The 24,063-nt window shown below is 45.1% G+C and overlaps 1 protein-coding gene across 2 annotated transcripts in view; it reads right to left on the bottom strand.

Annotated features, from left to right (window-relative positions):
- LOC146026369 (flavin-containing monooxygenase 5-like) overlaps positions 1–24,063 on the bottom strand; it is a 58,321-nt gene that overhangs the window by 4,365 nt on the left and 29,893 nt on the right. For both annotated transcript variants that reach the window (XM_083156985.1, XM_083156984.1), the window contains exons 7-8: positions 5,780–6,129; positions 2,953–3,025 (exon numbers count right to left, since the gene is read on the bottom strand). In XM_083156985.1, coding sequence (XP_083013111.1) covers positions 2,953–3,025; positions 5,780–6,129 — 423 coding nt within the window. The remainder of the gene's footprint in view (positions 1–2,952; positions 3,026–5,779; positions 6,130–24,063) is intronic.

Here is a 24,063-nt window from a genome sequence, read left to right as displayed (position 1 = left end):
TTTTGGGCAAGGCTCCTCCCTCTGCTACCACTGTGCTCGGGACAATATACTATTCCAAATCGTAGCCCAAGTGTATGGTAAATTGAGTCAAAAGAAATAGAAAAAACTTGCGTAGACCATATGTTTGTCAACCATTGCCATGTCAAACTTTTATAGTTGTTGACATTTAGTACCTATTTGTATGGAGGGATAGTGGAAGGGGAAGGGATAACTGTGCACCAGCACCACCAATATTGTATCATCTGAGTATACAATGGAAGAATATGTGGGAAAAGTCTGATGATTAGTGTGGACATGCAACCCTGAGAGTAATTAGAAGTGAAATAAGACAAAGGAAAAACCACCAAAACAAAGAGAGTGCTTTTTCTTTGTCTTTTGACATTTTGTACCTGTTGACCTTAGACACAGTCGACTTGCCACCATTTTATATATGTTAACCTATTGCATGTCATGTCAACCATATGGGGCCACCTACAAATTTAACTGTCTAAGTAGTACATTGGCTGGACCACTTTTATGTTACATTATTTTGTCACATTGGACAAAAAAATATATAATTAAAGTGTTTCTGTTTCCCTTCTTCTCCAGTGTCCTTCAACAGAAATCTTTCTTTAACTTAGACTATTGTGGAGGAATCTTAGTTATATTGGGTCTGTGGTAAGCTCTGTGGGCCTAGCTTGCATGTAATGTCCACTGCTCTGTTCCTGCTCCGGATCCGAGTCTACACAACCACAGACAATTCAGTCACCTCTCTACTTGTGGATGTAGGGGCGTAACTGTGAGGTAACAGAGTGTTTACAATTACGCTAAATTTAATGAGGTTGCGTCAAGCGCATTAGGGTAGAATTGTGGGCCATGCAGAATCTTCTGTACATACAGTATCTCCCACATTCAGATGTATATTGTGTAACAAGGATAGGGCTGGTGCAGTTGCACATTGATGATGGCAGCCAGGAAACCAAGCATATAGATGCAGGCAGTTTGGCCACAACATGCATTTGGGGGAATATCCACAAAAAGAGAGCAAAAGCAGCCGATGCATTGAACTCTGCATGGGCCCAATTATACGCAGTGATAAGCTTTTAAAATTAGTGTGGATCATAGGGTCAACCGTAATTAGGTCAACAGTGTTGAGGTCGACCCCAAAAGGTCAACATGCACAAGGTTAACACAAGCACAAGGCTAGCACAGATAAGGATAACACATGAAAAGGTCTACATGAGGTTTTTCACCTTTATTTTGCGTCATCCCCTGAGCACATGAAACCCCTATTTTTTTTTTGTATATACTAAGTGCACACAGGCACCCCCTCATCTGCATGCGCTGTCTCTCAAAAGACCATGGTGGGAGCTGTTGGGAGGAGCTGCACTGCTGGGAGGAGATGCAGCGCTGGGTCCCCTGCATGGCACCGGGTATCCCAGGCAGTGTTCCCTCTAAGCTGTGCGCGCGCACACAACTTGACGAGTGTGCACACACACATTACAACAGAGTGCACAAAGCAGCAGTGGTCCGTTTTTGCAGTTGTGGACTCAATTAATGTGCGTTTCACCCATTAAATGCATTGTGTGCTGTGTTTTGAATGTTCAAATGTTTAATATAATTTTGAAGTAAAGTTAACACAAATGCTGAACATCATTTTCCAGTTATATGGCCCTTATTCTGATTGACGCGGACTTTACCGCATTCTTACGGATCGCGTCTTTTCGCCGTCTGCGCATGCGTGGAGAACGCAACGCGCATGTGCCACGCCTAGACTCCGTACCAGTTCGGCAAAATCCCGTCCAAAACTGTTGCCCGCAATCAGTCGGGAAATATGGGCGTATTATGGGCGTCATGCGGAATGGCACATGGGCGTAGTTTCAAAGTGGGCAAAACGGGGCGGAAACATGGGCGGACACGGGGGAGTACACTTATGTTGGGGGGCGTACATTCGGAAACCACTCCGAATGCACGCGATCAAAAAGGGCAGAAATGTGCGGTGTCCACAAGTGTACTATTGCTTTGCGTACACCACTCGTTCATGCGGTAGGCGAACGTACGCCTAATGACTACAACCATTAACACCTGAACCCAATAGAATCTACTCCTTTACTCATTACTCACTAATAGGACGCTTGTCAGTGCTTTAATTGAAACCATTGCTGCTTCAATTGCTGTAAGGGTTAATGTGTGCAATGCATGTGTTAGGCATGCTTGTAAGGATATATTGGAATCTAATTGATTCCAATTCCAAATAAGCAGTTTTTTATGAGGATAGGTAATTGAATAAGTGGGTCATGTGATGTATAGCAGAAGATACTTCATAGTGGGTTGTTTGGCGTAAATACTCCGCTTACGTGCGGTAGCACCGCTTGGCTCCCGTTCGGATGCGGTATTCCCGAGCATACTCTGTAATACTCTGTAATACCGTGCCGAATCTGAGTGTTTCTCCCGCACACGCATGGTTTGTATGTCGTCCGTAAACACGCCCTGTTCTTAAAGAGTGAGTCCGTCCGAATGCGGAGGACACGTGGGCGTTTCTACGGACGATGGCCGCACGCGGCAAAACACCGTGGCGTGCGGACCGCACCGTAAGAATGCGGGAATATCCGCACCGATCAGAATAAGGGCCTATATGTGACGCACAAAAATTTAAATTTCCTTCCAAAGTTGCACAGCCAAAATCTTTTGCCGCACACAGCCTTGGTAAAATTAGAGGGAACATTGATCCCAGGTCTCTCATCTGGCTGCAGGTCTCCTTTTCATTTATCAACCATTGCCAAGTCGGCCTTTTGTCTGTGTTGATTATATGGTGTCGACCTAGACACTGCCGACCTATCATCCATATCCCTTTTAAAATGAGCCTTTAGGTAAATTTCTGGGTGGCCACTACAGTAGTGCATCTTGTTAGGCCCATTTACTACCAGTATAGGTTACTTACATCTAATATCTAAAACAGTAATAAAAAGTTACCGATTTTGCATCTCTTCTTTCTTTTTAAGAATGTTATCCTTCATCGCACTTGCAGTGGGCAGCTTCGTATTTCCTTAAACACAAGGGATTTTAAGAATAGTTTAATACATCATTTTATTGCCATATTAAGCAATCAAATTTATTTAGCAAATACTTTTACTCTACATAATGAAAGCATGCTGTTATTCTCAAGGTGTGCACTATACAAGTCCCACTTTCATCACCTTGTATACAATCTTAGGCAAAAAAAAAAGCCTTCGGTAATTAACTTAAAACATACTTGCCTACTTTTGAAAACTAGTTTCAGGGAGGTAATTTTGCACAGGGCCCCATTGAGGGGGCGTGTCATGCTCCACCCAAAGGGCGTGTCTAGTTCCATATATGGAGAGATTGGGAAAAGACATTGTGAACATGGCACCTAGAAGCGTGGGTGTGTACTGCTACATCTGAGAGGAATCTTTTAAAATGACTTATATCCAAATGTAGATGAGCCTCAAAGCAGTTAGTAAGAGATACTATATTTGGTAAATTGCTGGGAAATGGCGCTGATGATTCAATGTCAATGTATCTGTCTCTCATTCCTTTTCCGCCCTCAAAATGTAACAGTGTAATGTGGGCTAGGTGACATGAGGGAGATTGCTAGACTAATGAGGGAGAGAGGGAGATTGCTGCTTATTCAGGGAGTCTCCTGCAGAATGCAGGAGTATAGGTAACTATGACTTAATAAGACCTTAAATCGTTTTTATGTACTATGTTGATGATATCACATCCCATATGTAAGTAATCTGCACCTATTGTTGCAAAGTGATGATGTGTCATGGCCAGGGCATTAAAGAGCCTGGCCGAGCCCAGGTAATTTTCAGGGGGTGTGGTCTAATTTTGGGCATGTGCTGGTTTGAGAATAGCTGATTCAGCTGCTACTGCCAGGTAATGGGGGCCCCAATGTGCCTTCCTCTGTCGACACCACTGGCCATGGCAATCGCATCACTAGGGTTTGTGTCAATCAGTGTGGACTCACAAATGAGGCATTGCCTCATGTCCATCACAGATTTTTCATGCATGACTCTGTGTCACGCCCCTTGTTCTTGTCATGCTCGGGACTTGCCCAGCACACTACAGGAGCTTCTGGGCAGCATCTAGCTTCTCCCGACACAGTGTGCATCACTGCAACACTGCTACTTTGGTACCACCTAATGCAGTTTCCCCCCCCCCCCCCCACCCCCTAGTGATACAATTTTGGGTACTTGTGTAGTATCACGGCTCCCATCGCATGCCATATGTAGTGGCATGTGATGGCATGCGATGCGATTTTACCGTGTTTTTATGCATTTTTGATAAAAATCGCATCACATCGCGATGTCATTTTTCACTGAAATTATGGACATGAGTTGAAATCATGTAAAATGCACCCCAAATGTCATTTTCACACTGTACCACCCCCACTATCAACACCAACCCGAAGCGTGGCGAGCGCAGCGAGGCCGCGTGGGGTGGCGGTACGCGTCCTACGACCTTTTCATATCCCCACTATCCACGTCGGCGTGGAGTTGAGAATAGAAAGTGTGGCGAGCGCAGCGAGCCACCGAGCCCGAAGCGTGGCAAGTGGACGCGGATACTGTACCTTCACATGCGATCGCATGCGATGCGATTCGATGCAATGCGATTTTTCCCTGCACGATGCCCATCGTGGGAGCCGTGATACTACACAAGTACCCAATTTTGTCCTGGGCTGGTACTTCCTCCTGCAGGTGAGGTCATGTTGTCACATTGAGGGGACGGGACTGCTAGGAACAGGAAACAGATGGTAGATCCCAAACACACATTGAGCAGTGAAGAGACAGCTGTCCATGTAATACCCCTTTCACACCAGAAATGCAGGGACAAACCCGAGAATTACATTCCGGGGACAAGCAGGGACATTCCCGGGTTGGGACCCTTTCACACCAGAAAAGTCCCTACATTTTCTGGTGTGTGAAGGGGACGGGAAGGAGGCCGTCAGGAGGTGGGATGGAGGTGGACAGTAGGCGGGATGGCGTCGGGCAGTCAGTGGGATGGCGGCGGAGGTGGGCAGGAGGTGGTAAGAATACTCACCCCGGTTGCTGGTCCTCCGCGCAGGCCAGGGATCCACACAGGCGGCAGCGCAAATGACAGGACAGGCGGTGGATGAAGATGAAGCAGCTCTCCGGCGCCCTCACTGCCGCCGGAGAGCTGCATCACCATCATCCACTGTCCCGTCATTTGCGCCCGCCACCTGCATGGACTCCCGGCCGAACAGCACACCGAGGACCGGCAACCCGGGTAAGTATACCCTACCCCATTCACACCAGCCAGGTCCCCAGGTTGAACCCGGGAACAACCCTGCTACCTAGCAGGGTTGGATTGCCGGCAAAGTAGAACGGTAATTTGTCCCGGGTACCTTTCACACCAGCGGTAGTACCGGGTTGTTCCCGGACTCAACCCAGGAATTTAGGCTGGTGTGAAAGGGGTATACAGTAAGTGAAGTACAATGGCACCATGCATTGATGGTGCCAACTTGAGGCCAGGTGCCTGAACACATAGTTATGGCTCTGGTCAGCAGCTCCCAAAGTTTGTTAATTTGTTAAAATTACAGAAAATGACAATGTTTTACACGTTAAGAACTGTAGAGGCTTGTACAACCTATGTGGGAGACATTTTATAGAATGTACATGATAAATCTTACCTAAAACTATTTTATTGCTATGGGCTACTTCACATTATCTTAAGGTTTGAAACATTTCCTACTTCTATTTTATGTTTTGAAATGTTGCTGTTTTAACTGTGGTGTTTGTCCTCAGGTGTTTCTTACCATTAAAGACACTTGTGGCTAGTCGACATTGAAGTTCTGAGATCGGCATGATGGCACCAAGTGGTTGTATCAAACCAATGACAGCTAATGTCTGTTTCTCCAGCTCTGGTAGGAAAGTGTATTTATATAAAGAAATCTGGTTGTTTTGAACTTTAAGCTCTTCACAGAAAGGAAAGCTGAATGAGTATCCGGTTGCGAATATAACAACATCAATGTCCTTTTCCACTGTAGCATCATCAAAAATGGCATCAGTCTCTGTAAACTTTGCCACATTAGACTTCACAACTACAGTGCCAGCAATAATGCGGTTTGGGAGGTCATCATTCACCATTGGATGCTGGCTAAAAATCCTATTAAACAAATAAAAAGACCAATTTTTTTATCTTAAAAATATCATGTTATTTAATTTCATTAGTACTGTATATATTCTGGTTCAGTTGTTCATTGGCACATATTAACAAACACAACAATCGTTAAGGTGCGTACATACAGTTCGATTCTGTTTTTTAATCGATTTCTATTAGATATGGACTAATCGACCTGCTCAAGGTTTTTTCTACTCCTTTTCGATTGCCACTATTTTCTATTCTAGTTTTTATTCGATGTGCCATTCAATTCAATTTGCTATTAGATTTGCTATAAGATCAACACTGGCTTCAGGCAGGAGATGGACATTGAATCGAATGCTGCAGTGAACACATTAGATTTGCACTATCTACTATTAGATTTCCACTATATAGTCTTGGCTGACAAGACTATTTTTCTATTAGATTTACACGACATGGGAGTGCGCATTGGGATTGAATCTGCATCAAATGCAGAAAAACCATTCGATGCCCATTCAATTTTCTGTTCGATTTTGCTTCTATAACCAAAATCGAATAGAAAAGTAGAGCATTTCTCACCGTGCGTATGTTCTAAACACTGAAAAGCACTGGAACAAGAAGCAAGCTTCCAATACCAAGCTTTAAAGTAAATAGAGTTTGGGAAACATCCAGGTAAGTTAGGGGTATAGGCTGGTTGGGGGTTTGGTTGTAAAATGATGTGGAAGGGGGTGCTGAAAGCAGAGTCAGTAATGAGCATTCCTCAAACAGGCATTCCTGTTTGAAAAAGCCATCCTGAGCTTGGTGAAACGCGTCCTAAGAATTGGTTTACCATCAGAAAACCGACTATCTGCGCACCTCTACCCCAGAGCATATTGACAGCTGCAAACATCACCACGCCCAACGGCAACGAGCAGTAAGCCACAAGCAGGACCATACCTGAGGGCTCCCAGGACATGGGCACTGTACACCCTCATGCAAATTAATTGAAACGAGCAACGAGAAGGACATTATTTTGATTTTGAACTTGGATTTTATTGCAAACAACATTGTAGTAGTTTGTATGACCTCCTTTGATTTTCAAAAGCATTTTTACATGGTTTGGCATAGAATCCACCAAATTGGAACCGTCATTGGTGATTTTAGGGTCATGGTACCACACTTCAATCAGTGCATCAATCATCTTCACTTTCGTCGTACAGTCTTTTCCTCTAAGGCAATGCTTACAAATAGAAATTGGAAGAAAAAGAATGTCTGTTGTTGGTGCACCAAAGATTAAAGATACAATAAGATTTAACTTTTATTACGAATTATTAAAAGATTGCGAAATAAAACACACAAACGTACAAATAGACACAGACTGGTGAAATAAAAAAGGATAATCCTTGTTCAGTTGAGCACCCGATATACTCTTAATTTATATTAGCAAATCAATATGTTATTGCTGATCCCCCAGTGTATATCCAGCAATGTCCACGGGGAAACCCCGTTGGTAATGCTGGAGGACCCACAGTGTAAAGTTTGCTCTGTATGTTGCGAATGACCTGCTAGATATCTCCCATTTAGTCAATCTACCATGAGAGGGGATTTGATATCTATTGCAGGAATAATTTCAGAAGTAAAAAACGGCATCCTATGTGCGGTATTTTAACCTCTGGTGCAGAGTGCAGATAGTATTCTCCGTCACCCGCCCAAGGTCTAATAGTTGCCATCTCGGACTTTTAGCCGTGGTTTTAAATATAGCTAGTCAGCATCTAGGGATTATACCCGTGCGGTTTCTATTAAGTATGCCCGTGCAGGGCTTCTGAGATACAGGCTGCCTGTGTGCGGTGCGCTATACAGCGATAGACACCACACTTTCCGGCAGAGGGTTCCGTGTACAGCGGAGACCCGTCAGCGCATCACACATAAATCAAAATACATTTGTATGTGGGGAGGGGGTATCGGGAGTCACAACTGATGTGCGGTCTTGCAGGACATCATGTTGTACACGGAACCCTCTGCCGGAAAGTGTGGTGTCTAGCGCTGGATAGCGCACCGCACACAGGCAGCCTGTATCTCAGAAGCCCTGCACGGGCATACTTAATAGAAGCCGCACGGGTATAATCCCTAGACACTGCCTAGCTATATTTAAAACCACGGCTAAAAGTCTGAGACGGCAACTATTAGACCTTGGGCGGGTGACGGAGAATACTATCTGCACTCTGCACCAGAGGTTAAAATACCGCACATAGGATGCCGTTTTTTACTTCTGAAATTATTCCTGCAATAGATATCAAATCCCCTCTCATGGTAGATTGACTAAATGGGAGATATCTAGCAGGTCATTCGCAACATACAGAGCAAACTTTACACTGTGGGAACTCCAGCATTACCAACGGGGTTTCCCCATGGACATTGCTGGATATACACTGGGGGATCTGCAATAAGAGTATATCGGGAGCTCAACTGAACAAGAATTCTTATCCTTTTTTATTTCACCAGTCTGTGTCTATTTGTACATTTGTGTGTTTTATTTCGCAATCTTTTAATAATTCCTAATAAAAGTTAAATCTTATTGTATCTTTAATCTTTGGTGCACGAACAACAGACATTCTTTTTCTTCCAATTTCTGCTTGTATCCAATGTTTTATGGTAGCACACCCTTACTGGCCTCAATGTGAAAAATTCACAGAGAAACATTGAACAAAAAGGGTTAACCTATTCATACTTAAACTGATATCTCCTGTGCGACTGGCATTAATCCCTGTTCTGTCAATGCTTACAAATAGACAACAGATTTTCAAGGGATTTATGTCTGGTTAGTTCCCAGGCAAGTCTAGTAACCTTATATTATGCCCAACCATGAACTTGTTGACCATTTTGGATGTGTTGCATGGGGCTAAATCCGGTTGGAAAATGCCTGATCCATCTGAGAATGTTTTTTTTTCCAGCTCTGAAACCACTTTGCTTTGAAGAATATCAATGCACTCAGCTGAGAAAATCATATTATCAACTGGCTTCAAGCTCCCAACACCAGAGCCGGCCCTAGCCTAAATGATGCCCTAGGCAAGATTTTGGCTGGTGCCCCCTAGCACCACCACTAGTTCCACCTCAGACCCTGCTCCCCTTTCCCAGCACCATCAAGCCTCATCATAGCAGTCATCATTTTGGTGCTCCTACCCGCAATATTTTAAATAGAAACAGTGCACACATTCGGTGCGCAGCCAAAACAGGGGTGTGTTCTTGCTGGGAAGAGGCATAGCCACCCAATAGTACCCCCAATTCAAATTATGCCACACAGCAGTACCTTAAATACCTTACTCCTCACATTATTCACATTATACCCTTAGAAAAAAATCCTGAGAAAACATTGTATTTTAAGCACCTCCATGGCCACACTGCAACCCAGCACAAAGCAGTGTGTGCTGGGCAGAGGAGAAGAGCTGCAGCTGCTGCTGTCACTTAAGGGGAGGGGGCCCCACTGGGCCCTTCCATCAGACTTTGGCCTGGGTAATTTGTACCCTCTACCCCTTTCTCTTGGCACCCCTGATAATACCACACAGTAATGCCCCTTACACATGACACACATTATTAATGTCCTTATAACCATAATGCCCCTTACACATTATGCCAACCTTTATTAATAACCTTCATACACATAATAACACACATAATGCCCCTTACACATATGTTGCACATTATTAATGCCCTTATTATACACATGACACACATAATGCCGGTTATACATATGTCGCACATTATTAATGCCTTTATACACATGACACACATAATGCCCCTTACACATATGCCGAACACTATTGCACAACCAACCCACCCACAGACAGCACTCGCACAGCCGCTAACACTGTGACCTCTGCTTGGATACAGATGTTTCCTCATACATCTTGACTCAATAGGCCATGCAGCTCCTGGCCAGTTCTGCTAACGTTGGGTGCCTTTTTTGCTGAAAATTCCTCCTATTTGCATTGTTATGTGACCAGCACACACATGGAGCTTCCGATAATTCAAATGATATGCAGCATGCCTATACTCTTTGTGCGACTGTGGCTGTACCTGCATAAAGAATGCTATGTTACAGTGATTTCCATGATTACACTATTTCATATGCAGATACAGCCTCACTCACACACAGAATATAGGCATGCTGCCTAGTTTGCCTATGCCTAAGGCCGGCTCTGCCCAACACCATAGTAGATGAAGCATCCCCAAAATATTTTATTTTCTGGCCGTTTCAAACACTGATTAATGTGACAATCACTGATCTTCTCTCCAGTTGACCTTCAAACATGTTGACTTCTCAGTTCCTGTACAATGAAATGGATTTCATCCCTGAAGATAACCTACGGCCAGTCTTCTTTGGTCCAGTATTTATATTTTTAAGCCCATTTGTAACATTTTTATTTCATAGTTTTTGTGAGCAGCTGTTTTTTCACTGGCCATCTAGCCTTCCATCCAATTCCAAGTCGCCTGCGCACTGTAAATGAGCTAACCTGTATTTCCATTTCTTTCAAATCCATATAAAAAAAAACAACTGTCCAAAAGCATCCATAAAATAAGTTCAGAAGTTAAATTATTATCTTTCGTAAGATGGAAAGAAATAAAGGGGGAAATTTACTAATATGAAAAACCTAGTTTTTCGTATTAGTATTTTCCCTACAACTGCATACAACTGTTTCAGTCGTGTTCCGTAGGGGAATGTACAAAGCAGTCATATACGACTGCTTTGTAACCCTCCGATGTCGTAGTAATCCGTATTAGCTGGCCATATATACGGCCGCTAATACGAATTAGTGAAGGCAGTCTGCACGGATCAGTCAGATCCGTGCAGGCTGCAGTGTGTAAAAAAAAAATAGGAAAAAAAAATAAAAAAACAGCGTGGGGTCCCCCCCACAGCCGTCACCAGCACCAGGCTGAAATAGCCAGGGCCGGTAATTAAAAATCAGGGAACCCGACAAATAGGGGTTCCCCGATTTTTAACAACCAGCCCCAGGCTCCAGGTCCGGGGCTGGTTCCCAAAATACGGGGGACAAAATGACTAGGGGTCCCCCGTATTTTAAGAACCAGCCCCAGGCCAAACAATCCAGCAGGGTAATGCCACAGCCGGGGGGAGACTTTTTATACAAGTACCCCGGCCAAAGCATTAACCCTCTGACCAGTCAGCCTGGACAGGGGCCCTGGGGAAGTGGGGACCCCCCAATAAAGGGGTCCCCGCCCTCCAGGACTTACCTGACCAGGCTGAAGCCTGGTGCTGTCCTCGATGCCCCTGGGCGGTGGGCATCGAGCTGATTGAGTGTAAAAAATAGATGAATAAACTATTGTTTTAAACTGTGGAACTATGAGTCCCAGCAAGCCTCCCCCACAAGCTGGGACTTGGAGAACCACAAGTCCCAGCCTGCGGGGCATTAAAGGGCCCGCTGGGTCTTGTAGTTCCACAGTAAAAAAAATAGTTAAATAAATACACACTGACACAATGAAAAATAAAAGTTTAATACATACATTACACACATACTGATACTTACCTATCTTGATCCCGTAGGTACAGTAGGTCTCAGGGTCTTGATCCAGTGCCTTGTCCTGGTTCCGGATCCATGTCGTCATTCTTCAGCATGTCGATCTTCATGTCGGCGTCCGGTCCGGGTCCGAAGAAATCCATGGTGGACCTGTGGAAGGAAATCCAACTCACCCAGGTCCTCCATGGAAGTTCTTCAGGCTTGATCAGCAGTAGTCCTGGAGGGGGGGACCCCTTTATTGGGGGGTCCCCACTCCCCCAGGGCCCCTGGCGAGGCTGACTGGTCAGAGGGTTAATGCTTTGGACTTGTATAAAAAGTCTCCCCCCGGCTGTGGCATTACCCTGCTGGCTGGTTTGGCCTGGGGCTGGTTCTTAAAATACAGGGGACCCCTAGTCATTTTGTCCCCCATATTTTGGGAACCAGCCCCGGACCTGGAGCTGGTTGTTAAAAATCGGGGAACCCCTATTTGTCGGGTTCCTTGATTTTTAATTACCGGCTCGGTTAGCCTGGTGCTGGTTACAGCTGTGGGGGAGGGAACCACACCGTTTTTTTTATTTATTTATTTACTTTTCCATTTTTTTTTTACACTAAAGCCTGCACGGATCTGACTAAAGCCAAATACGACAGGACAATCAAGGTGTATTTTCCTGTCGTATTTTCGTGGCTGTTTCACGCCAATTAGCAGCCGTATTTTCAATACGGCTGCTTAGTAAATCAGGAACCACCATTCTTTTGAATGGTGATTCCTGTCGTATTCTATCGATGGTGTAGACCAGTGATTTTCAACCTTTTTACCTTGCGGCACACTAAATAAGATTTTAAAATTGCCAAGGCACACCATGAGATCCCCACAGGGTAAAACACATTGGCCCCCACAGGAAAAAAACAAACCTATTGCTCCACCATATAAAAAACAATCACACTGGTCCCCACAGGTAACCCAAATAAAATACATTGGCCCTTTAAATGAAAAGAAGAGACCAGTAAATAACACTTGAACTGGTGGTGGCTGTAAACTAGTTTGGGCATCTCTAGATCTGGGGGCACACTTGAGAACCGCTCAAGGCACACTAGTGTGCCACGGCACAGTGGTTGAAAAACACTGGTGTAGACATTCGTATTTGTAAATACAAATACGAATGTCCCATCTTTAGGAATACGAATTGCTGTATTTTTGGGATAGTAAATCCCGAAAATACAAATGTGTAAAAAATAGGTGTATTTCTGCCTACGAATACACTTATATTTTACAAATTCATATTGGTAAATTTCCCCCAAAGTATCAAAAACAAAAATTGCCACTCAATTAATTTGCACAAGGGTATATGTTAAGAGATCCAACCTTGGCGTCAGCACGCGGGACAGCTGCAGCAGTCTTCCCCAAACAGTTTCCCCAAATTACACAAGGTACTGTTTTTCTCTAGCTATAAGGGACCCAGGTCACCACAACCTGCAGCAATCAATCAGATGCGTGAGCCTCAGTGTTAAAGCAAGGAGGTGCAGGCTATTGAGCACAGGCAAGTCGTGAATGGATGTGTTCACTGGTGGAGAAAAATATTGTACACTGCTAGCACCCCAGTGGCGGACCCAGCAAGGGGTGATTAGGGGCGGTCGCCCCGGGGCCCCCACACATCAGGGGCCCCCACACTCCAGGTGGGTGGCAGGCAGCGGGGTCCAGGCAGCACGCTCCTGGTGTCCGGGCAGCTTGGAGTGGGGTCCGGGCAGTGTGGAGTGGGTCCCGGCGGTGGCTGAACAGTCAACGGCAGGGTCCCTACAGCGGATGGGAGCTAGCAGGGACCCCGCCACTGCCCATCCGCTGCAGCGTGTGAAGCAATGCAGCAGTGCTGGGGGATAGATGCCGTGTTCTCCCACTCACCTGCCAGCCCCGCATCCAGGGCCGGTGCAAGCCCTGTCCGTGCCCCAGGCGAAATCCCCTGCACCCGCTGCCCTCCGCTCCCCTCCCGCTCTCAGCAGTTTCAGGAAAGGGGGGGGTGGATGCGGCTGCCGCTGATCTGCTCCATGGCATTGGGCGGGGGGGGGGTGCGGACACCGTTTACCACGATCCACGGGAGGGGGGGCAGCACTGGGGAGTTACTCCCAACACCCCCTCCTCCCCGCAGTGCTGCAGCGGTGGCGGACAGCCCTCCTCCCCCCCGGGCGGCATTGGCAGCTGTGACCCGAGTCCTGACATCCCCCCCTCCTCCTCGCAGCAGAAACATCTTAATTCATCCACAAACCCCGGAGGGAGAGGGACGCGGGTGCGTGCAAAGCTTACCTGACTCCACGGGGGCTGCAGGCTACAGCGGCTGCCGCTTCCAGGCTGCAAAGTGCCGCCCTCCAGTGGCCGGCGCCCTAGGCAAATGCCCAGAGCTGCCTAGTGGTGGCGCTGGCCCTGCCCGCATCTCCCCGCTGCCCTACTCTCTTTTCACACTGTCTCCGGGGGGGACCTACCCCGCTCTCCCGGCCTGATCACCCCAGGCGCCATGAAGAGGCCGTGCCCGTGCAGCAGCTCCGACTGTGATGGGCATCGAGAATAACTGCTCTGGTTAGTGCTGCGGGGGGGGGGGGGGGGGTGTGAGAAGTGGGGCCCCCCACAGTTTTTGTTGTCCAGGGCCTCCACAGACCTTAATCACTTTCTACCATAATGCAATAGACCAAATGATCCCAACCCATTAAGACAACAAAATATATATTAATAGATAAAACAATATAAGAGAATTTAGATATAAAATATTAGCTCATTAAACAGATCAATCTGCTGCTTACCACATGTAGATATCTTCATCCACTCACAGTATTGGAATAAGTGTGGAGAAGTATAATGTATTAAAGTTTGGATGCACAGAATAAATGTATTCCTTAGGTGTGGATCCGTATGTTTCAATTTCAGTCTCTAAAGGAGCAACTGAATAATGTCACTGGATTTAATAAAATAATATAGGGTGTTGGGTGCTACAGGCGCAGATTAAGGTCTGTGGAGGCCCTGGACGGGTTGGGATCATTTGGTCTATTGCATTATGGTAGAAAGTCATTAGGTCGAATCCATTAGGTCGACATGCTAAAAGGTCGACATGATTGTAGGTCGACATGGAAAAAAGTCGACATGATTCTAGGTCGAAAGGTCATTAGTTCGACAGGTCATTAGTTCGACAAGGTCATTAGTTCGACATTGTCTATGTCGACATTCACAAGGTCGACATGGGGTTTTTCACTGTTTTTTTACCTGAATGTCAACACAGTCGACATGGACACAGTTTAAAGTGCACTGCATCCCCTCACATCGCTCGCTGCACTCGCTATGCGTCGGGCACGGTGCCTCGCTACGCTCGGCACACTATTTTATTCTCCCACCACGCCCTAGTGGATGGTAGGGCATGAAATACCGCCTGTCGGCACATGTTGGCTCAAAAAACAATGAAAAACTCCATGTCGACCTTGTGAATGTCGACATAGACAATGTCGAACTAATGACCTTGTCGAACTAATGACCTTTCGAACTAGAATCATGTCGACCTTTTCCCATGTCGACCTAGAGTCATGTCGACCTTTTAGCATGTCGACCTAATGGATTCGACCTGATGACTTTCTACCATAATGCAGTAGACCAAATGACCGCATCCCGTCTTAATACTCCCCGGGAGGTTTATGTATGTGTATAATTTATGTTGTTTAATAAATTTATATATTTTTATGTAAATTGTTGTTGGTTTGTGTCTTAAGCGCTTAACACTTGGTTTGGGTATTACGCAATGAGCAAGTCTGAGCGAGAAGCTAGTGCACAGAAAAAATAAAAGATACATTATAACCAGAACATGGGTAAGCATGTGGAAACTGGTTAGGGGAAGAGCATTGAACTAAAAACAAAGTAAACTGGTAAATTAAATTAAATCTACACAATATAGAGGGAAGCGTGAAAGGTATGCGTTCGTTATGTCATCAGTGTCTAGGTCAGGCAGTATGTTGACAAATGAGAAAGGTCGGCATGCATTAAGTCAACATGATCCAAAGGTCAATGCAAACAAAAGGTCGATGTTAAAAAGGGTGACAGAAATTTCACAATCTTTTCTTTAAAAAAAAAGGACTTGTTCATACTTTTCCATCCCAGTGGACGCGGAGGGGAAATATAATTGATCCATACCATCGCGAAGCATAGTTGGTACAGCTCTACTTGTAGCCATGTCCTTTATTAGTAACTAAATAAGGACATTGGTGCCACTGGAGCCATTGTAGTTTTTAATAGGATGAAATAGGATATGGTGAGTTCTCGCAAATCCCCCACCGGCAAACAGATTTTGCCCCCACCCTGGAGGCACTTCCAGCAGGATGGGGAGCCAGAGAATGGGTGGCAGCAAGCTCCGAGCTGGTATTTGTGGCTGCTGGAGGGCTAGATGAGCTCCGTTTCTGGGCCAGGACCAGCCTGGAGTAGTTGATAGGGGCTTGGGTCTCAAACAGTCCGGCGTTAAAGGTGACAGGAAAAACGTCTTTGGGAGAGGTAAAGCTGCACAATGGCTGGATTGCATGTTTAAGCAGGGCTCCCCGGCTACAGCTGATCAGCATTTCAGCAGCAGCCCTGCTGCTGCCAAGCTACATGGTAAGACAACAGTAACTGAAATGCTGCTGTACATTCTGAAGAGTGGGGTGCCCCATCAGAGCTTGGTGGGTTAAACTCCATTGTCTCTGGGAGTTCTCCCAATGTATACACTATCTTAGCACATTGAAGGACACTGCCTCTTATTCTATACAGTAACTGGGACTCATTCTACTAACCTGGCACCTAATATATTGTGAAATTCTATTTTTCCACTTCCAATGAAAATGAAAAGAAAAGGTTCACATGCTACTTATTTAAAAATGTACAAATTGTCCTCATAGAGGCAAAATATTTGAAGGAAAATTGTTGTGCTGCCAATTGTAGCAGGATTGGATTTACCGCTAGGATTGACATGACTGAGTTGCACCCTGCATCTTGCCGTGTGTAACATGTACATTTACACTGTAAGGGATTGCAAGAATAATGATAATAGGGTTGCTAAATCAAGCTAAGCCAAGAATGGAGAAGTGGACAAGTTGTTCACTGCAACCAGCGTCTACACGATCTGACTAAATCGCTTAAGAATAAAGCACAGATCGCTCCGTGCTTGGCCCCAGTGCACCATAAGTCTGGTTGTATGCACCTGTGCTGCGAAAAAGATATTGCAAATATACAGCAAAAATGCTAAATATAAGATGACATATCTATATCTGCCTATTAAAATTGCCTCAATATCGCACATGGTCCCCTCACACAGACATCACCGCTCATTTCTCTGCTTTCAATCATCTCACTCTGAAAAATGGAATGTTTAATTAGCACTGTAAAAGTGTAATTTGTATGACCTCTGTAAAACTTGGCACATCAGTGCTCCTAGTCACTGTTTAGCTAGGATTGCCCGTACACCACCCATGTCGGCTTGTGCACACTTCTACTTCAATCTCATCCATAAACAAATGTTCCTTGGTGAAAATCCATCTGTAACTACACAAATGGAGGAATCTGCACAGAACTAGGGAATGGAATAAACACATGAAATATCTCCTCTTGGTGGCTAAGGGGCAGATTTATCACCATCCACCTCTGAGGATGCTGATGTGATAACATCGGATCAATTCGCAATGCAGTAATTGCATACAATACATCACAGGTACTTTGTCGCATGCACACACAGCCCGCAATACATATGCAATCTATAATCAATTCGTTATGACAACATCGATGTTGTGACAACATCTGAATCAGGCCCAATGTGCTCAAAATAATTGCTTATTAGGCAATGCTGTTAATTGAGTTTTAGATAGAGAGGAGCTGAAAATCAATTCAAGGGCAAATATATATATATATATATATATATATATATATATATATATATATATATATGTCTAGTGTCTGATTGTGTGGCTTTTAAACACCGCTAACAGTGGTAAACTATACAAGCATTTACTAACCATGACCTACAGTACTCAGTATATACCTGCTAATCGTCATTTAATGTGTGTGCATTGTAAATGTGTCTGACCTTAGTACTGTACCTGGTAGTACTTGGATGTTTAGATATAGTATACTTATCAGATGCAGGCATAACAGTTATATTATGTGCAATTGCTAAAGCAGTGAGGGTGCAGGGTATTTTCAAGAAAATTAGTTAATTTAGTATTACTGCCATTACTATATAAGAGCTTAGAATTCCTTAAAGAAATATGGTTCAGATGTATTAAGCCTGAAGAAGTGCTAAAATGTAAAAGTAATAACACACCAGCCAATCAACTCCAACTGTCAGCTAACTGGCTGGGTTTGAAAAATGACAGGAGCTGATTGGCTGCTGCATTATCACTTTCCACTTTATCACTTCAAAAGGCTTAATACATCTGCCCCTCTATCTTACTATAAAGCCATGTAAAAACATGTGGTGATTTGGCAAGGTGATTTTGACTCTATAGTCAAAATCCCCTAGGAGGTTGGCCAGAGTCTCCCTGTGTGTACACAGTGGGTGATAGCGATGTGTGGCTCCATGGTGTCGCTATAGCCTGGCCAAATACACTGTGAAGGAAAACTAATTTTAACTAGCTGCCGCACACTGTATTTGGCTGAACACATGGGATGTGGCTGGGGATCACAGCCAGCTATTTGTGGTAACTACAGACGGAGCACCTCTCAGCCAGCGCCGGGGCTCACCAGATTGCCCCCGCTGGCGAGATAGCGCTCCATCTGTCCCAGTTACCATGCTGTGAGGAACCGAATCCTGCCCGTCTCCACTTCGGGGGGGGGGGGGGGGACAGGGAGGTGGGGGACCGCATCAGGGACTGGCAGCGAGGCAGCGGGGACCTGGGGGGTGGAAGGGGATGATCACGCATTGAGTAAAGAAGTAATTTGTGCCTACTGTACTTGTCATGTATAGGTCCAGTTATGTGCTGCAGTAGGGGATATACCACTATACCAGTGCACTGTTTAATGGAGTGCATTTTTTACTTCACCCGGCAGACTGTGGGGGTTATTTTGGTTCACTCTTTCTGACAAATTCCTTCTTAGAAGGACAAAACCATGTGCACTGCAGGGGACAGATGAAAATGTGCAGAGAGAATTAGATTTGGGTGAGTTATTTTGTTTCTGTGCAGGGTAAATACTGGCTGCTTTATTTTTACACTGCAATATAGATCTCACTTTGAAGTAAAACCCCACCCGAATCTAATTCTCTCTGCACAAGTAACATCTGCCCCCCCCTGCAGTGCACATGGTTTTGTCCTTCTAAGAAGGAATTTGTCAGAAAGAGTGAACCAAAATAACCCCCTGTGAGCACATTGATATTACTGTGACAGTTGCTAGGCACATATCACCCAACTGTCCTGATTTTTGTGGGACAGACCCATTTTTTTGGGACTATCCCACGTCCCACCTGGGGCCGGCAGTGTCCTGCAATGGGATGGCAATTGGGAGACCCCCTGCTACCCTGCTTAGCAGAGCAACGAGGAATAGATGCTCTGCGCATGTGTGGCACCCCACAAGCTGGGGCACTACAAGTGCCAGCAGCATAATGTAATGGAAATACTGTAAAGGCCTGCAGGCATAAAGTAGCTGTGGCACTACAGGTGCCAGCATGACTGTATTAAAAAGTACTACTTGAGTAGCACAGAGCTGAGCTGATATAGCTTGCAGCACAAAAGGGGTTAAAAGCTCAGCTCACAGCAAGGCAGGTCAGTTTGCAAAAAGAAACATTGTTACAGAACTGACAAGTTTGCAGAAAAAGGTGGGAAATCCTGGATGGAATCTCTCCCTGGGAGTCTGAGACAGCAGAGTGAGAAGTGTGTAGTTGTTGACTGGTGAATGATGAAGCTGGCAGAACCCTGAAGGCTGGGGAAAGCGGCCTGACTTGGGTGAAGATGAAGCAGCCAGTCCTGAAGTGTATGGTGGGCACAGACTGGCAGCATGCAGAGAGCGCTGGTCAGTGAGGACAGCCTGTCAGCCCCATCAGCAAGTGTGCAGCTGCAAGGGTCAGAGAGAGAGTGGGCCTGCGTCCTTGGAGCTGAGGCATCGGGAGTGGCCCTGGGCAGAGAGAGAGAACCCAGTGGGAGTACCAGCAGCAGCAGAGGGCCAACAGAGGTCCTGGCAAGTATCCTACAACTGAAGTATTATGCATTTAAAGTACTCTGCATCTGAAGTATCTTACATTTGAACTATTCTGCATATGCAACATCAGCACCTGACTCTACAACTATTCTGCATATGCAACATCAGCACCTGACTCTACAACTATTCTGCATTATTAGTGACAGGGTGCATAAGCCTTCCATATTCTAAACATTGCTACAACAAGCAACCATGTGTTTCATCAGTGTATATCCAGCATACAGTCAAGTTTTCCAATAAAGTATTTACAGTCACTGTCAGCCAAGCAGTGACCGGACCCCGTTGCAGTGGTGAGCTCTTGCCATATCATACTTGTGGACATTCTGGACACTCATGAGTCACCTATTTAACAAGTGTGCTGAATATTAATGACATTACTGCACTATGTCCAAAGTCACTACTCTAAACTTTTGAGGAATACACTCCATTATTACACAAAGGGTTTTATATGCATGCATGTATATCCCAAACGTCAGTACCACGTGACTATTCAACTGGGATTTGAGCATTTAAGTTGCACTAAATGGTACAGTTATAAAGGAGACTGTTGATATTTACCTACAGTATGTTGCACTGTGAATTGTGAATATGTGCATGTGATGTATGTTCTGAATTATGCTACTTTAAAGCAGTTAAGTCTATGCTACTTTAAAACAGTTACTCTAAAACAGTTAAGATATATATGTCTGCTAAGGGAGATATTGAACCTTTAAAGTGAATATAGAAATGTATTGCCTTTATTGTGATAACCCATTGCAATTATAGGAGACTGCCCATGGGCAGTGTCCCTCTGGGTTACTCTCTTTTTACTTGACCTCTTACGCAAAATAAATTATCTCAAAGCGAGGCCTTAAAAGGACAACACTCGTGTGAGCCGGTATTCCTTCTACTTACTCTCCAAGGAAAAAGAAGAACCTGTGCGGTGAGGTGATTAACACCAGCGACCCCGGTGAGTGCATTACATCTCAACCACTGAGCAGGGTGCTACATTTGGCGTCACGAACAGGATTGGAGCCCAAAGTAAAGGGAATACAAATCCAAGAAAATGTCTAGAGAACGAAGCCCCTCGTCAGGGCCATCAAATGGCATAGAACAGCCACCACCCACAAAAGTACAGCTCAATCCAATCACTATGCCCTACTACTTTGGGGCCCAAGGGCTTCCAACTTATAGTGGGGATGCCAGTGGCAGAGTTAGCAGCAACCTAATCAACTTCAAGAACAAATTGAACTCCATGTTCCAAATTTATGCCCTGAGTGAACAACAACAAATGGAAGTACTGACTTGCCAGCTGAAAGGGACTGCCCTCAGGGAAGTGAACTCATGGCCAATTGACCAAAAAAAAGATGTGGAACAGGTATTCAAAAGATTGTCAACCACATTTGAAACACAAACATTCCCAGAAATAAAAATAAAGTTTTATGCCTGCAAACAGCAGCCTGGCGAGACTCTCCGGGAATATGCACTAAGCCTACAGGAAGCCCTAAAGGCAGTACAGGCTGTTGACAAAGAAGAAGTCAAGAATCCTGATGAAGCATTGATCACCCAACTCACTGAGGGAGCCTTAGGACCGAGTGTCCGAACCCATCTACGACTACTAAGAAGACAAATGGTGGGCCAGCCATTTCAGAGGTTTAAAGAGGCTGCCATAACGGTAATGGGCACCAATGCAAATCGGGAGGAAGAGTTCCCAGAATTTTCAGAATTTCACGAACACCCCCAGTCACACAGAGCCATGGCACCAAGCCCGGAAACATCAATGAGGAATACAGGCACGGTGATCCAAAGCAGTCAGACTCCATCCACTGACTTGCTACAGACATTGAAGAGGCAAATGGAGGAAATGATCGCAGGACTAGCAGAAATGCAACAAGAATGGCAAAATATGTTCAGTCGACCAGCACGTGCCACGGGAAAATCCAGATGGAAACCAGAATGGAGAAGATCATTTAAACTCCAGTGCCCTGAGGAGAGAGGCCGAGCATCGGGGAAGGCAAGAGCTAGGTCAGTTTCAGAAGAATGGTGGCCTTGCTGTGGAAGGCAATGCCCTATAAGTGAAGATGAGTTTACCCCCATATTAGACATGAAAGCTCCAGTCTGCATAGGAAAAGTTTCAGGAAAGGTCATCTGGTTTCACGTACGACGTGGTTATGGATTCATAAGTCGTGAGGACACCAAACAAGATCTTTTTGTTCATTATACGGCCATCAAGAGAAACAACCCCAGAAAATACCATCGTAGTTTAGGAGAAGGAGAAATGTTGGAATTCGATGTCGTCAATGGAGAAAAGGGTTTACAGGCAACAAACGTCACAGGTCCAGATGGTGCTCCAGTCAAAGGCAGCAGGTATGCAGCAAATCGCAAGTGTTATTGGAACTATGCACGTTCCAGAGGTCCTCCACGTGACTACCAGCAAAACTATCAATACAGTGTAGGGAGAAAGCACACAGAAGCAGAAAATGTAGCAGAGAGTGCCAATAAGAGACCATATGGACATAAACAGCAGTATCCTGATACCCAAAAGCAGAATGCATTACTGAAAATAACAGCTAATTTGGGGGAATCGAGTGGAAATATGCAACAGAACCTGCAAGAAACTGTTGAAGAGCAACTTCCTCAAGAGTTCCAATCTCAAGGTAGACTTAGCATGGATGATGCTAATTCCAATTCAGCCCACCTTAATCAGGTCGATTTACAGGCCGCTGACCAAGAAGGAGACACTGAAGGAGTGACCCACAAGGTACCAGTGGAAGGGTTGGGACACCCTAAACCTGCTGACTCAGATTCAGTTACATTGGAGTCTGGAGTCCCTCCACCGTCCAATAGTGTAGCTAATACCGTGACGTGGCTCTTCCCAGAATGGCACCGGCCTGACTGTGAGTATGACAGGATAAGCAGTGAGGATGCCATCTTACTGTTGCAGCAGGCATCAAGAAGACAAGGAAGGAGGCACAAAGGGATTTCTGCTCATTAGATGTTAAACAATATTGTTTAAAAATGTTTGCCTCTCTAAGTAAATCTGTAAAATAGTATTAAGCTAATATGTTGTTTTAGCTACGTTTATTAAAATGTCACTTCCATTTTGTTAGAAAAAGGACTTTTTGCATTAAGAGACTTTAGTACTGTCATTCCGAATGCTCGAGGACGAGCAATCTTTCAGCGGGGATTAATGTGGCACCCCACAAGCTGGGGCACTACAAGTGCCAGCAGCATAATGTAATGGAAATACTGTAAAGGCCTGCAGGCATAAAGTAGCTGTGGCACTACAGGTGCCAGCATGACTGTATTAAAAAGTACTACTTGAGTAGCACAGAGCTGAGCTGATATAGCTTGCAGCACAAAAGGGGTTAAAAGCTCAGCTCACAGCAAGGCAGGTCAGTTTGCAAAAAGAAACATTGTTACAGAACTGACAAGTTTGCAGAAAAAGGTGGGAAATCCTGGATGGAATCTCTCCCTGGGAGTCTGAGACAGCAGAGTGAGAAGTGTGTAGTTGTTGACTGGTGAATGATGAAGCTGGCAGAACCCTGAAGGCTGGGGAAAGCGGCCTGACTTGGGTGAAGATGAAGCAGCCAGTCCTGAAGTGTATGGTGGGCACAGACTGGCAGCATGCAGAGAGCGCTGGTCAGTGAGGACAGCCTGTCAGCCCCATCAGCAAGTGTGCAGCTGCAAGGGTCAGAGAGAGAGTGGGCCTGCGTCCTTGGAGCTGAGGCATCGGGAGTGGCCCTGGGCAGAGAGAGAGAACCCAGTGGGAGTACCAGCAGCAGCAGAGGGCCAACAGAGGTCCTGGCAAGTATCCTACAACTGAAGTATTATGCATTTAAAGTACTCTGCATCTGAAGTATCTTACATTTGAACTATTCTGCATATGCAACATCAGCACCTGACTCTACAACTATTCTGCATATGCAACATCAGCACCTGACTCTACAACTATTCTGCATTATTAGTGACAGGGTGCATAAGCCTTCCATATTCTAAACATTGCTACAACAAGCAACCATGTGTTTCATCAGTGTATATCCAGCATACAGTCAAGTTTTCCAATAAAGTATTTACAGTCACTGTCAGCCAAGCAGTGACCGGACCCCGTTGCAGTGGTGAGCTCTTGCCATATCATACTTGTGGACATTCTGGACACTCATGAGTCACCTATTTAACAAGTGTGCTGAATATTAATGACATTACTGCACTATGTCCAAAGTCACTACTCTAAACTTTTGAGGAATACACTCCATTATTACACAAAGGGTTTTATATGCATGCATGTATATCCCAAACGTCAGTACCACG

Source organism: Crinia signifera, chromosome 8, assembly GCF_055691185.1.
Source record: "Crinia signifera chromosome 8, ASM5569118v1, whole genome shotgun sequence".
Classification (NCBI taxonomy): Eukaryota; Metazoa; Chordata; class Amphibia; order Anura; family Myobatrachidae; genus Crinia; species Crinia signifera.
Note: the sequence above shows the minus strand (reverse complement) of the source record. Positions and strands in the feature narration are given on the sequence as shown.